This window comes from Bremia lactucae, linkage group LG8 (genome assembly GCF_004359215.1).
Source record: "Bremia lactucae strain SF5 linkage group LG8, whole genome shotgun sequence".
NCBI classification, from domain to species: domain Eukaryota; phylum Oomycota; class Peronosporomycetes; order Peronosporales; family Peronosporaceae; genus Bremia; species Bremia lactucae.
In genome coordinates, this window is record NC_090617.1 from 2,793,146 (window position 1) to 2,807,974 (window position 14,829).

The following is a 14,829-nucleotide window of genomic DNA, read 5'->3' on the forward strand; positions in this document are numbered from 1 at the left end:
TAAAAACCTCTAGCGACCCAAAAACACATAGGTCGCGCAACTTAAGACCCAATCCAAAAGTTTTGGCACGACCTGCCAAATTTGACTGAACAATGCGACTTGCATTTGCTCGTCGACAATGTGACGAGCCCTTAGGCATCGTCCACCTCGACAAACCATTTTAAGAGGGAGTCTTCTTCGACTCCCCTATACTTAGAGATGTCAATCTTCAAGAATTCGGGACGACCCGTGTACGTCATCCCAGGTACAAGGTTCTGTACCTGCTGTAACCTCAATAGTTCTGCCTGTTGAGAGCCTTGCTGAATAAGTAAGGCTACCTTCTCCTTCGCCTCGTCAAGTAAATGTTGTATGAACTTGGCGATGGCTGAATGGAAGGCATCTCTGTCCAAAAACAGGTAGCATGGCCAAGATGGCATTGTTCCCTACGGTCGAACTCATTCGTTCGACGTCCAGCGCTGACTGGACCGCAGAGAAAGTAGATATAATGTTCTATATCTACAAATAGATAAGCTTTTAGAATATTACCATGTAAAGTAATATTCTCCAAATATTATCGATCCTTCAGTGAATATATTAACTAACAACCTTTAAGTGTTAATTTCATGTAACGATACACCCGTTGGAAAGCATCTCAGATGTTGGCCCATACTTTGCGAGTCGCGTATCCACTTCAACAACGGAAAGTGTCAGTGCACAACAACGTCGTATACAACAGTGTTGCTAGCTGGGTTGTCAAGCCACCGTCCCAGGCAAAGCGGACGAATAACATTCGATTTTCCTTTAAGCAATTATCTGTGGCAATATTCCGTTTAGTTTTGCCGACAACATCTATGTAAGAAAATTCGTTAGAACACTTTCTCCAGGCTATTGCCCGCCGAGCAGTGAAATGCGACGCAATCGTCTTCTGACGGAGATGTTTTCAAAACACCATCAATATAAGCTGGCATTCCTTTCGACTTATGAAAATTTCACCTTTTGCCTGAATCGATGGACGGACGTATCCGGGAATTCTGTCTATGCATTCATGATATTGAAAGAGGAGGAAAGAGCATGTGTTGGAGATTGCAGACCTCTCTGGTACACGTCATACAGTATAGACCTTCAAGGAGCAGCTGGAGCTGGCAGTTCTGAAAAACGGGGGTCAGTTGCAATCAGCAATCGCATGTGTATCCGACAACCTCGAGATGCGTAATGATGTACAGGACGAGTTTCCCAATATCATATCTATTCGCTGCTGTGTGCATGCCTTCAATCTCCTTGCGAAAGACATAGCAGTATTTGCAGCTGTTATTCCAGTTTGTCGAGAAAACCAAAAGTTGGTTAATTACTTCACGTCGTCCCATATGGAAAATACGGTGCAGAGATGGCAGAAATATCACCCGCTTCCTGAGCACCTTTTCCGAAACTCGATGGTATTATCTTGCCCAGGTATGCCTTAAGGTATCAACATTTGAAGAAGCATTTCGATATTGTATTGAGCAAAGCAGCAAAATCGAAAATCCTTCAATAAATAATGCAGAAATACGACACGCCATTATAAATTGTCATCATTTGCAAATAATGACAGCCTCATCAAAGTTCTTAAGACATTCATCGATGCCATTAACCGCCTTAAAGCTCGAAGCTGTAGTCATTCCGATGTTTTGAAAGAATTTATCCACATCCACCACAAAATATTGAAAAATAGATGTGGGGATCATTGGATTTTAAAAAGCACGTACTTGCTGCAATTGGAAGGCGAGTTAAGGAATTCGCTGATCCAATTTATTTCGTCAGCCTTTTCCTCAATTCCACTTTCAAAAAGGTGGCCATTTTCAGAAAAATGAATGAGGACAGCCTAATTAAAGATTGCTTGGGACTGGCCAAAAAGTAAAAATTCACCAAACGTGGAACAGGCCTTCTATAAAATATATTGATAAATAACAAAATTGGGGACACTCCTTTTGATACCAAATTTTTCAGAAAAGCGAAATCTGTCCGTCAATCTTGGCAAGAATTTACCGGAAATTCCCCAATACTGCGTCATTTGCCCTAAAAGTTTGCGCCATCGTGCCCCATGCAGCTGCAACTGAAAGGGTATTCTCAGGTTTTGGGCTAGTCAAGACGAAGCCCAGAAATCGCCTTGAAGTTAGTCGCCTCAATATGCTTGGGCAGCTTCGCAATGAAGTACAACGGGAGGCTGGGAGAAAGAAGAAGGTCAAAGATCGAAAAGGGAAAAAAGTATCTACCACTGAAATTGGAGTTTCTTTCAATGGAAATTTTTGATGATGATGAGCCTGAGATAGCTGACAATCAAGAAACTGCCACTTAGCCATTACGCGGGGAGCTTAAGGAAGTCAATTTTGAACTTGATGAGGTGTCTGTGATGGAAGAATACTTTGACTTTGAAGCCTATGAGAATGGTATTAGTGACCTTGATGAAGAAAATATGTCGAAAACAACCCTTTAGCTAGTAGTAGCATAGGAGAAGATTTTAGCATTGACGAATATCATGAAAGATTTGCGTTAATTATACATTATTGATGTCAATTTTTGATAACTGTGAAGCACAGAATAAAGGCCGTATGATTGTTATATCTCATCTAATGCCCTACATCTATGCTAGTAGAAATAATCAATTAAATCAAATTGGTTATTGATTATTAAATTAATATAGGGCACGCAAAGAGGCATACCCTTCTTCTGTTCGTGCTCTGTACCTAGTCACAAGACACAATTGGCGGGGTTGATTCAAACTAAAATTAACAAATGAATAAAGCTAATGTCTTATTGCATCAATATCACCAATTAGTAATATTGGAACTATTCAAGTCAAAATTAATAAATAAAATTTTGTACTTCTTTATATATTTCCTCTAATATAGTTTTACTTATTCTCTATATAAAAGCCTTAGAACTATCCTTTAGTAGGTTAGACTACTTAGCTACCTGTAATCTTACTCTGCACGTCGGGTACGTGAAGTAACCGAGCCACTCCACCTTCACTGTAATCGGTATAGGTTTTATTCTAGCACTGTTAATAGTTCTGGCAAAGGGTGCCCCGTTACTGTAACAGGAAAAAGTTGCCTTAATGTTACACAATCCCCGTTAGCGTACACTTTGCGTACTTAAAATGATGGCCAATTACTTAAGTAATGTAGTGTAACTTGGTTCACATTGCGACCCACCCTTGTGTTGGGGATGTCCCTGAGGGCATTAACATTAGCGGGGTAACGGCTAACGTCATCCGTTACGCAAGGTTTCTAGAAAGATACGCTCGCAATACAAACTAGAGTCTATCTACAGAGACGGCATTTTAGGATTGCTTAAAAAATAGAAACTAACATCTTGCTCATCCAAATCTTCCAGAGCTGTCTGTGGCACTTCCTGCTGTCTTCCCTGGTCTGAACAGACCAGTACGGTGGAAGCTTTTGGCAACGTTTGACTTGTAATCTTGCAAAAAATGTTTTTTCTGAGACATAATGAAAAGAGGTTTGGGTAGTGTTAAATTCATCAGCCATGTATCACTCCAAAGAAAGCCAACAAAATTTGCTTGCCCGCTCCATGCTTGTTGAAGACAACAACGAGACTGTACTTAAGGATTGTGGCCTGCACACCAGGCAGAGCAACTTCAATGTCTTCATCGCCGGCAAAACCTCTTTCACCATAAATCCGGAGATAATGTAGCTGATGTCGCTGCTGTGCAGCGGCCAGCAGAAAATTTAATGGCCTCATCTGGAACATTGAGACTTTAGGCAAAGTCCTTGGCTTACATCTTAATGGAATTTTCGGTCAGGGCCACTCAACAACCCTAGCGCGGAAGGTTCCAGAATGCAACAGCTTCCTCCTGTTGGACAACCTGAAGCCGTTTGACACGAACCTCCGTCAGATCCATAGCCTTAAACTGGTCACTCTTTTTGAGAATGTTGCTGATTGTAGACTAGATGATTGCATTAGTGAGATTAAACCGCTTCTTTGCCCAAGAAGCCAACATAATCCGGCTCATCTTTTGGTCTGCCGCTTTTTTTCGGCAGGTATCACGACACTTATTGTAGGTGGGGCGGACCTGAGACATTTCAAATTTTAATATTTTGAATATAATGAATTTGCTTAATATTATGGTCACCTATCAGCATGCTGATCATGCTAAGAAAACATCTGTGAGCCCCCAATAATAAGAGGCTATTTTATGATAATGCCGCCTGGGCAATAAGATCGTAGGGAAAAACTTATATTTAAATCGCTAGATTGAAGATCGTTACGAAAGAACTTGCTATATTAATACAGTTGTTCTTTCTTTATTAGAGCCCTAGTAACGACTTCTAGTAGCTAAGACTTCTTAGCTACTTGTAACGTTCCTCTGCACGTCAGTGTACGTGAAGTAATCGAGGCACCTCACCTTCACTGTAAGCAGTGTAGGCTGACTAGTACTATTTTCGTACTAGCGAAAGGTGCCCCGTTACAGTCACTCTTGCTCAAGCAATGTGACTGCCGGTCCTAGCCGATTCAGCGCACGGAACCGTTGACCGAATTGTTTACTATTCATACGCGCACGTCTTGCATAATGTCAACGATACTTGTAAATACTTCGAGCTGTCGGAACGGTACATTATTTTCTTCTTGGGCTGCTCGCGACGCCGATGTCGGACCATTTGGTGATCGAGCTTGTAAAGGTTATTGAATGAGCTTGATAGCTTTAGTGGCGTCGGAATTCGCAACTTCGACTTGGCTTGAACCTTCGCAGTCGCATGTAAAGATTTTACGGAGATTGTGCAGGATGTTGGATGAGGGGAGGCTACGTGGTAGAATAGAAACTGAATGTATTGGATCCAAGCTCATTCTCTTATGTAAGGGAGCAGGAGTCCTTTCGGGCGCCTCCTCCGGTCGAAACTCCCGGATCCCGACAACTGCATCCTGAGGCCACGAAACGGCTATAGAACATAACGGGTTTCTAACACGCCTCCCTTGGAGCTAGACGCTTCGACTTTACCCTATTGAGGAGACCCCCATCATCTTGCACAGCATCTCGAGCCGCGCCTTGTCCAGCGGCTTAGTAAAAGCATCTGCATGGTTCTTTTCACCCTTGACCTACACAAGCCTGATGCGTCCACGCTGGACCTGATCACGAACGTAGTGCCTGCGTGATTCGATGTTTCGAGTCCTTCTCGAGTAGGTTTGTTTGGTAGCCATCACCAGTGGTGTACTATTTTAAATGTTGACCAGGGGTCGAAACGCTGACGCCGGCGTGATCTCTGACAAGATGTTGGGCTGAGTCATCGCTTCCATACTGGCTTTACAAGCGGCGAAATATTCCGCTCCGCTGTGGACTGGCAACAATTGGCTGCCGTCTTGACATCCAGGACACCGCGCCCCCCTCCAGCTATCGTGAAGACGAAGCCACTAGTACTTTGTCTGGTCTCACTATCGCTACCCAATCACTGACGCAGAATCCCACGACTTCAACAGCCTGATCCTTGTCTTTCAGATCTCCACGCTTGTAGTTGATACCATATCCGCTAGTGCCGGCCAAGAACCGGAGCACTCTCTTAAGCGCTACGACATGCTTCAACGTCTGTCCACTGATGAACCGGCTGAGTTGGCCGATCGCGTGGGCGAGATAAGACCTGGTGCTGGTCGCCAAGTACATCAGCATGCCAGAGTACCTCGAAACATGAATTCATTGCCTCGTTCTTATCAACAGACATAAATCGAGCATTCGTCTCCATTGGGTTCCCGCACTTGTTGGCGTCTTCGTAGCCAAACTTGACCAGGATCTCACGGGTATACTTGCGCTGGAATAAGAATACTCTGTCATTAGACTGGACGATCTCCACACCGAGATAATCCGACAAGAGCCCATGATCTTTCAGAACGTATTCTCGGTCAAGATCTTCAAATATTTATATTTGAACACCTCATCGTTCGTCGCGCGCACGACGTCATCGACGTAGAGAAGCGAATACACGCTAATCTCGCTGTCGGTAAGGTGTATAGGTACGACTCTGTCGCACATCTAATAAATCCCTGTGCCAAAAGCCATGCGTTGATCTCAGTGTTCCACTTCCTTCTAGACTATCGAAGCCGTAGAGCGCTTTCTTGACGATGTACACGTGTCACGACCCATTCCATGGGAATCCTTCGACTGCTTGGACGTACTGTGGGATCTCGAGCGTCGCATTCAATTGCGCTGTTGAGGTCCCCGCCGTGTAGGCGAAGAACGGCGTCGGCGGAGATCGCGAAACGATGACATTTTTGTTGCGGGTAAAACTGTTTCCTTGAAGCCAATGCCTGTTCGCTGCTAATTACCGAGGGCGACCAGTCGTGACTTGAATCGTACAGCAAAACATTTGAACATCCATCTTGAGCGCGTAGCCCCACATTGTTCGAGCTGTCTGTGAGCCGTCCGGCATTTCCACAGCGTCGATCTCCTCGAGCACACCCTTTCCCGTCAGTGCACGCATTTCTTCCTACTCTGCTATAACCCATTTGCTTAAAGTGAGTACATCCATCAAGGCCTGAATCGGGGACCTGCCTACCAATTCCTTCGGACGAGAAAGCTCATCCTGAGTCTGAGTGAAGGACTCCGCCGCGGCATGGCCCTTACGGAATCCCACGGAATCGTTTCGATTACGTTCGGGATCGATTGAACTCGAAGATGAGAAAGATCTCATGGCATGCGCACAAAGCGTACTGAAAAAGACGAAACAATCCGGTCAGCCGCAACATTCCACGGGTATGACGCCAGTCCGTTACTTAGCAATTATGATTTGTTTTTTAAATTATCTGAAGATATTTCTATTTATAAAATTAATTTATTATTATTATAATTTAATTTTATAAATAGAAATATCTCCAGGCGCCAGAGGTTGGCATACTTAGAGCGCATGGCCGCTCGTCGGTTCTTTGAGATCTTGCAGTTGTTGGCATTAATCGCCTTGCCAATCTTCCCGACAATTCGTATCGCCATATTTGCGAGGCGCACATAGTCATCATACATTTCAGGTGCGCGGATCTTTGACCAATCACGAAAACCGATGCGACGAATCTTCGTGTCGATGCCAACCTGATTTCTCTCCGCTTCCAACGGTGGGTCGTCTCTCGCGGCCTGCCTGCGTAAAGCGTGCTCGACCACCTCCGGCTGCTGCGGCGTGCTTGCCGTGTCGTCAAAGCACGTGGCTGCTCCTGCTTATGTTTCTCCTTCCGCAGCTGATACTGCATCAATTGGGGCCGTTGAGATCTCTTCCCCGGCTGAACTGTCGGCCACTTGGTCAAAACCGTCACTTTCTGATGCACCCATTTCAATCCAATGATCGGCTGACACGGATTCCGAGTCACTTTCTGCATCGACTCCATGATCCTCGCTGTCTGATGTCTCCTGGGGCTCGTCCGATCCGGTGATATGATTTAACACGGCACTGTTGACCTCAAATGAGACGGATGCAATTACGCCTTCGCTGGTTACATCGTGATTGTCGGCCGTCTGCATATAGTCATCAGCACTTGGTGCTCTGCTCACAGTTAACTCTGCATCGTTTCCATCGTCGCCTTCCTCTGGTGGCTCCGTCGACAAGCGTAAACATTTGCTAGTGTCGTGGTATATGATTTTCTCCTGCACACGGACCTCAGCGACGAACTTGGCGGTGTTCTCGCTTGGAGTATACACAAGACAGCCGACTGTGGCCTCTATGTACCGAGAAGATATACAATCACGGCATCTGGGTCGTTCTTGTGCTTGTCGGGTGAGACCGGCACGTGCACGTACACAAGGCAACTGAACGGTCAGATGTGGTGTATAACTGAAATCTTAGCGAACATGCGTTGATACGAGATTTCTTGAAATGTCTTGCAGTAACCACGATTTTTCACAAACCCAGCGTTCAGTAACGCGTAGATTCAAAGTGATCGCGGGTATCCAGACGAATACATCGCTGCTTTCATCATTGCAACGAGCGTTTGACACGTGCGCTCACACGGGTTCAAATGCGAGCTCTTGGGTCCTACCTTGATGTGCTCGATCCCGTGCAAAAATTACCATGCGGCCGTTTCCTTGCTCACAAACTCGCTGCCTTTGTCACTGAGTATCATTTGAATGGGAAACCGTTCGCTCTCGGCCATCTCAAACTCACTTTGCACGATCTTCTCGATCCCGCGGCCTGCCTGCCGCTCCCCCAAACCACATACTCCTGGGCGTGTTTGTTGACCGTGGCCGCTGATTTGTCCTTGAATGAACGAAGAGTCATATATCGACTCCATGCGCTCATCATCACCAGTACTGCCGTTCTATCCGTGCCATTGATATTGGGTGGAAACAAAAGGTCTGCATAAACTCCATGCTCGAATTTCTTCTGGCGTCGCAAGCCTTCTTCTCTCGACGGCTTAGCATCATGTCCTTTACTAAACCCTTGTCCACCGTGAGCTTTGAGTACTGACTGTTCGTGTGGAGAAGGCGTCTGTGCCATTCGTTTAGAGTGGCGACCCCATCGGCAACAGTGTAATTTGCGATGATGCGCCGCCGTTGCTCGGCGGCGCAGCGTGATCGGCGCCCTCCGCCTTAAACATCCACATTCCTTGTTCCACAACGGCGCGAACCGCCTCTTGCCCGTCCATCGTTGCAATTCATGTGCCTGTCGATCTCACAAAGTGGTTTTTAAAACCTTGCTCGATCGCCATTTGCATGAAGAAATATACCGTGGTCTGCGTTCTCGACGTAGAGCACGTCGTGTACAAAGAGCTCGACCTCTTTATCATTCACTTGGGTGATAATTCTCACCTTGCCGATGCCCGATGCCTTCGCGAGCATACCGCCATACACGCTTGTACCGACGTTGTTTGGATCAATATCTTCCATGTGGACGAACAAACGTTTGTCGCTAACAATGTGACTGTTAAATCCGGTGTCGAAATACCACCAAGACGACTCCGCCGTGATCGGAACTGCGTCATCTTGGTTATCGCGGTCTTGTTCACCGCCAGTGGTGTCGAGTCGACCACCACTCCCGCCGCTACACCAGGCTCACCGTGGGCGGAAAGTCCATTGTCCGGGCTACTATTTTGTTGCTTGCATCGTTTCGCGTCAATACATGTGAAGCTCGCACGGTGCTGGCGCTTTCCTCCGAAATTGTTCACGCTACTCTGCGCGTTGCAGTTGGCACGCAGATGGCCTGTCTGGCCGCACTTATTAGCATTTCCTGTCGGTTATTAAATGAATCTGACCCTGGCCCTCATTCTGATGGTCTTTGCTCGTATCCCCGTGGTAATCTCGACCACCACCGCCACTGCCATGCTGCTGATCGCGCCCTTAACCATGACGGCCTTTGTTGCCTGACAAGTTGCCGCTTGTGTTGTGTGTGTTCGAGGTCTTTGTAATTCGGGACTGTCGCTCTGCGGCCTGTTCAATAAGGTCGCGTAGGCCTTCCGGGTCATAAAAGGTGTTGGTTCATTTAGACAGCAGGACTCTTCGTAATGTGTTAAGCTCTGATGATAAGACGGAGTTGAAAAAGTGGAAGGATAATATCGAAGCAAACGTGAGATGTTGTTATATAGTTATTATAAAGTGTGTTAGCTGAGTGTATAGCATTAGAGCTGGATATAGAACTATTGCAGTCGCAAATAAGTAACAATCTTTCTTAACGCGGTTATTCAAAAACAATTGAAATGGACCGTTTCTCATTTCACGTCCATTTGGTCGCCATTTCCACCCACTTATTGGTACCTCGGAGTTGTTCAAACTCGTCCGGGTCGGGAAGGCTCTCGAGCATCATCTCCTTCATGTTGTTCTTGTGGACTTGGTAGTTGTAGCTTGTTAGATCGGTGCGTAGACGAAATATCTTTGCTAGGTGTAGCTGAACGTCTTTCGCCACTCCGCATTTGAGAGCGCGGAGCTCGTCCGGCTTCTTGACGATGAGGCTTTGGTGGACCGTCGGATCTGAACGCTTCTTGTAGATTTTGATTGTCCACTCCCACGTATCTCATCCATTCTCAAGATGATCGACCCGCTGGAACTTGTCCGTAGACAGCGTCGTCCCGATCAAACGCATAGTCGTGATTTAACTCCTGTCGAAGACAAGCTTGCCCTCATCGCTCACGAGTTTCTCACGTGTCAGCTTCCGCAGAGCGATGTCGTCTAGGCCATGTCCTAGCGAAATGGAACACATCGCGTTTTGTTCAACGGCCACGCATGTTCCGTCAAAGATGGAGATGTTAAATGAAGTTGAATGGGGTGTCAAGCTATTAAAGAAGGCTTTCACGCAACATGCTTAGCCTTCTTGAGGGATTAGAAAGCTTACGTAAGTGACCTTAAATGAGAGCGGTCGAACATATGAGTTCGGCCGTAGGTGGGCCAGCCATAAGCGCCATGTTGTTTGCTCTACAAAGAAATATGCTATCGCCCAGCTCATACAACATGAAATCGACGGGGCTCAAAAGAAAGGACCATTGCTTCACCAGCAAAGCTCTCAACACGCAGATATGTTAAGAGAACAGGTGCTTATTAGTTGAAAATGTTGAGACAGCAGCATTTACAGAATGTTAGCGGGCTGACGGTTTTGCGCTGACCCGAAAGCTTAAAGTTCGATTTTTTTAAAGCTTAAGGCAGTCGAAGGTATCTCCTTTCAAAGTTCATCGTCGAAGGAGACGACGCCATTGAAGTTGCCGCGTCGATAACGATACGACGAAAGTTCAACTAGGTATTTCCAGCTTGGGCGGACGTGCCAAACTTTGGGCCTTAGGCTAGAGCTTCACAGCCCAGTTGTGTTCGGAAATTTGAAGCAGGGTTAGCGTGATCTCCACGCTTATGCCCAACATACACGATACCTTGTTATGTATCGAGAGCCATCCTTCAATAAACACAGGTAACTATGTTAATAAAGATTTTGCAGATGGTCCTGTCAAGACCCACCTATTCCGATTCATATTTTAAACGCTTGATCAAGCGATCTCTGTAGCGGAACAGGAGAACTTCAGCCACAAACAGGCTTTTGTCCACTCTAGTACTTATTGTCCGAACAGACGACTTGAAAACGGAGGTCCCGAAGCTATGGACCTCTTGTCACCAAAAGACGGGACACTACGCCTATGAGTGTAGCACTACACATTTAGTGCCTAGAAATACTCAACGAAACTATCAACTTTCCGATAGGAACGGCTGGGGACGCGGCATCGACGCGGTTACAAAATTGCAGAGGCGAGGTGGATTGAAAGTAGCCATCGGGGTCTGTAGGTGCGGACCGCCATATTGATCCAGCAACGTCAAAAACGCTTGTAGGTCTTTTGACGAAAATTATTCCTCACGTACAAACATTGTGTTTAACTGCCACAGGTGGTGAGGTTAAACATTATCGTGGCAAACAAATTGCCACCAAAGTCCCGAGTCGATTGCGAGGCGCGTAACAATTCCATTCGATCCCAATCGCTAGAAAATCGCAGACTCAAATTCATTGAGTGCGATTTATCTAAATCGATAATGAGAATAAAAATTTGATGTCATCCTTGGATAATCATGGCTCAAAAAGTACGAGACATGCATAAACTGTCAGCATCAAGCCGTGACGATGCCTGCCTCTCATTCATTAGGATGTCATCTGATGAACTTTTTGGAGCTTCCCAAGCGTTTGTGGATAATCTACGAGTGAGTGCGATGGACCCACTTGTGGTTCGGTCGTTTGCACGACCAGCAACACACGGTAGTTTATATACTGACGGCTATGCACAAGCCCAGCAAGTGGCGAAGCTCGATCACTCGAATTAGTTAAATGGTACGAAATAAAGATGCTTGCGACAAAAACAACATCCAAGAAAAATTAAAAAGCGGGTCCGGGAATTATCAAGGCGTTCACCGACTGGCCTGTGCCAGTCGAAGCAAATATACTTCAAAGTTCATCGGCTTAGTGGCGTGCTTGCATAAGTACTCGCGCAATTATGCCGTAATGACTCTACAGCTATCTTGTTTTCTCAAAATTGTAGTGGTAATGGTACGATGATTGTCAGCGTTTCTTTGAGGCCATCAAGCAAAGCTTGATGCAATCGCCGATCCTGGCGATTGCGGACCAAGACAACTCTTTCACGTGGTCTGTGACGCCTGCGATTTTGCAAGCTGTGCGTTAATGCAATATGACACAGACGGCGCAGAGCGCGTCGTCTGCTATCAGTTGCGTCTACGCTGTCTTTTTAATATTGCATTGGTCTTTTTTGAATTAGAAAAAAACTGTTTACCTAATGATAAGATGCCATCTCTGTAGATGTGCATCTCTACATGGCGAGCGCATATTTTGAAATACCTCAGCTTACAGGTGACGCCAGACGTCATCCCCTTTAATCTAGATGCATATGGGTGCATTACATACACACAACGGTAGCAGTGATAGTGAGATGCCTCAATACTTACGTACACTGACGTGCAGAGGAAGGATATAAGTAGCTTAGAAGTCTTAGCTTCTCTGGGTCAATACTCAGGCTTTCGTTTAGGAAAAAAGTAAAACTGTACTTAATAAACTGAAGTTCCTCTGTACGGTATTCTATCAACTCGGTCTAGTTGTTTCAATATTAACAAATTTAATTATAGTGGAAATATTATTTCAAAACTAGTAATGATACTATTCTTATACTTCTTTATTATTTTCCTTTCATCGAAAATATTGTGTATCATTCCTTTTGTGGGAAATAATATTTATGCAACGGCGTTACACCCCCATTTTAACCACAGTCACTATAATGACTGATGTGGAATGACAGAGAAATACAACTGTGCATTTCTCTGCACATTAGCATTTGTTAATTTTTATTTCAATTCCAACTTTCGTTTGCGCATGGTAGCAAAGCCCGTGCGCGAAGCCTGTGAGGCTGCAAAGCTGGCGGCTACGCAAATAATGACTTCCTTCGGCAGTAGATACTATAATGGGAGGTGACTAATACAAATCACATACTACTCCCATTAAAGGTGACTAAGCTGAGTCGGTGTCATCGCTCGAACCGGTGGCAACTGCTAAGGCCTCCAGATCAACCGGGACCATGTCCGTAAGCCCATCGTCGTCACCTTGCACAGAAACACTTGCAGATGACCGTATGGGAGATCGTACGGGCGATGAGGGATCATCCTCATCGTTGGATCCAAATAGACTGTTTGTTCGTCTATCAGAATGAGCCCTCTCATTCGAAGGCACATAGTCAGCCGCCTGACGTATATCAGGCGACTGTTCCATTCTCCCCGAGTCGGCCATTTTATCCGACTCGCATTCGTAGTCGACCTCCAAACAGGGGTCGTATTCACGTGGTGAATACCGCGTGCACTCGCAGCATCTAGTGTTGTGCGAGTGGAAGACACTACGGCAGACGGAACGTCTGCCGCAAGAGATAACAGTGCGTCGCCCGCGGCTGCACGAACCGCAGCCGAAGGTGCAACACTATCGTCACCCCGCATGAGTTGATTCTTCATCCGATGTAATCAAAAATGATGGATCTGACCAATCAACATCGTTTTTAAAAAATTAAGAGGTCACATAGCGACCACTCCATCCAATGACATTCAGAGTGATTGTCGTTTAAGGAAGGGGCGATGTAACGGGGTGTATCGTTACATGAAATTAACACTTAAAGGTTGTTAATTAATATATCTAAAAGGTCGTTAGTATTTAAAGGATATTACTTTTTATTGTAATATTCAGAATTCTTATTCATAAATAGGTATTGATTAATATACTTATTTATTCCGCAGACTAATCAGCTGTAGGAGTAATCAAAGAGAGAGTTACAGATAAGATAGAGATAAGAATTCATTTACATGTTTAATATTAGATAATAATTAAGTTAGCATTTACAAAGATAGAACAAGAGACACTTAATTGTATTTAATACAGTTTTTCTTTTACCCTCTTTGTAGCAAGTGTTTTAAAGAGAGTCTTCCTCTGCACGTACTAGTGTACGTGAAATAACGTAAGGCACCACTCGCAACTGAAGCAGTGCAAAGTGGACTTGGACTGAAACAGTACAAGTCGTAGTGCCCCGTTACACAAGCGACTACTGTAGTCCGTTCAAGGACCACAGTTCCTATCATCTAACATGAACATGTTAGATGGTAACGGAAACACGCATCACGTTTCGCGTGACAGCTACTCCTTTCTAAGTGACATAGAAAGGAGTGCGGTCGAACTAATGAGTTCGACCGTAGAGAACGATACCATCCTGGCCATGCTGGCCGGTTTGGACAGAGATACCCTCCATTTAGTCATCGCCAGGTTCATACAACATGAGCTTGACGAGGCGAAGGGGAAATTAGCCTTGCTTAATTAGCAAGGCTCTCAACAGGCAGAACTAGTGAGGTTACAACAGGTACAGACCTCTGAACCCGGATGACGCACACGCATCGTTCCAATTTAAAAGATCGACATCTCTAAGTATAAAGGAGTTCAAAAAGACCCCCTCTCAAGATGGTTTGCTGAGTTTGACGATACCTGCTATAAGGGCTTGTCATATCGTCGACGAGCAAATGCAAGTTGTAACGGGGCACTGCGACTTGTACTGCTTCAGTCCAAGTCCACTTCACACTGCTTCAGATGTGAGTGGTTCCTCTCGTTAGGTGACGTACACTGTACGTATAGAGGAATACTTCTCTGAAGGAAGTTAGCTTAAGAGTGTAAGATGAAAACTGTATTAATATAGTTAAGTGTCTTGTTAATCTATCTTTGTAAATGTTGTCTTAACTACGCAGGACACCGGAAAGGATGTGCTTCTGCGAGAGGCGTGACTCCTACACCTTCTACAGCTTCATCGAGATACTAAACATGTAAATGAATTCTTATCTATCTTATCTCGTAACTCTTTTTGATTACTTCTACAGCTGATTAGTCTGCGGAATAA

At 45.3% G+C, this 14,829-nt stretch overlaps 2 protein-coding genes across 2 annotated transcripts; both read right to left on the reverse strand.

The window, feature by feature from the left end:
- Positions 1–6,092: 6,092 nt before the first annotated feature.
- Positions 6,093–6,389, reverse strand: CCR75_005212 (uncharacterized protein; the record flags this gene model as incomplete). The annotated part of the gene is given in 2 exon segments (XM_067963294.1): positions 6,093–6,267; positions 6,286–6,389. The coding sequence occupies 2 exon segments, from the start codon at positions 6,387–6,389 to the stop codon at positions 6,093–6,095; spliced, it is 279 nt and encodes a 92-aa protein (XP_067815582.1).
- Positions 6,390–8,626: 2,237 nt separating this feature from the next.
- CCR75_005211 (uncharacterized protein) lies at positions 8,627–8,827 on the reverse strand (the record flags this gene model as incomplete). Its single annotated transcript, XM_067963293.1, has 1 exon — positions 8,627–8,827. The coding sequence occupies one exon, from the start codon at positions 8,825–8,827 to the stop codon at positions 8,627–8,629; it is 201 nt and encodes a 66-aa protein (XP_067815579.1).
- Positions 8,828–14,829: the final 6,002 nt, after the last annotated feature.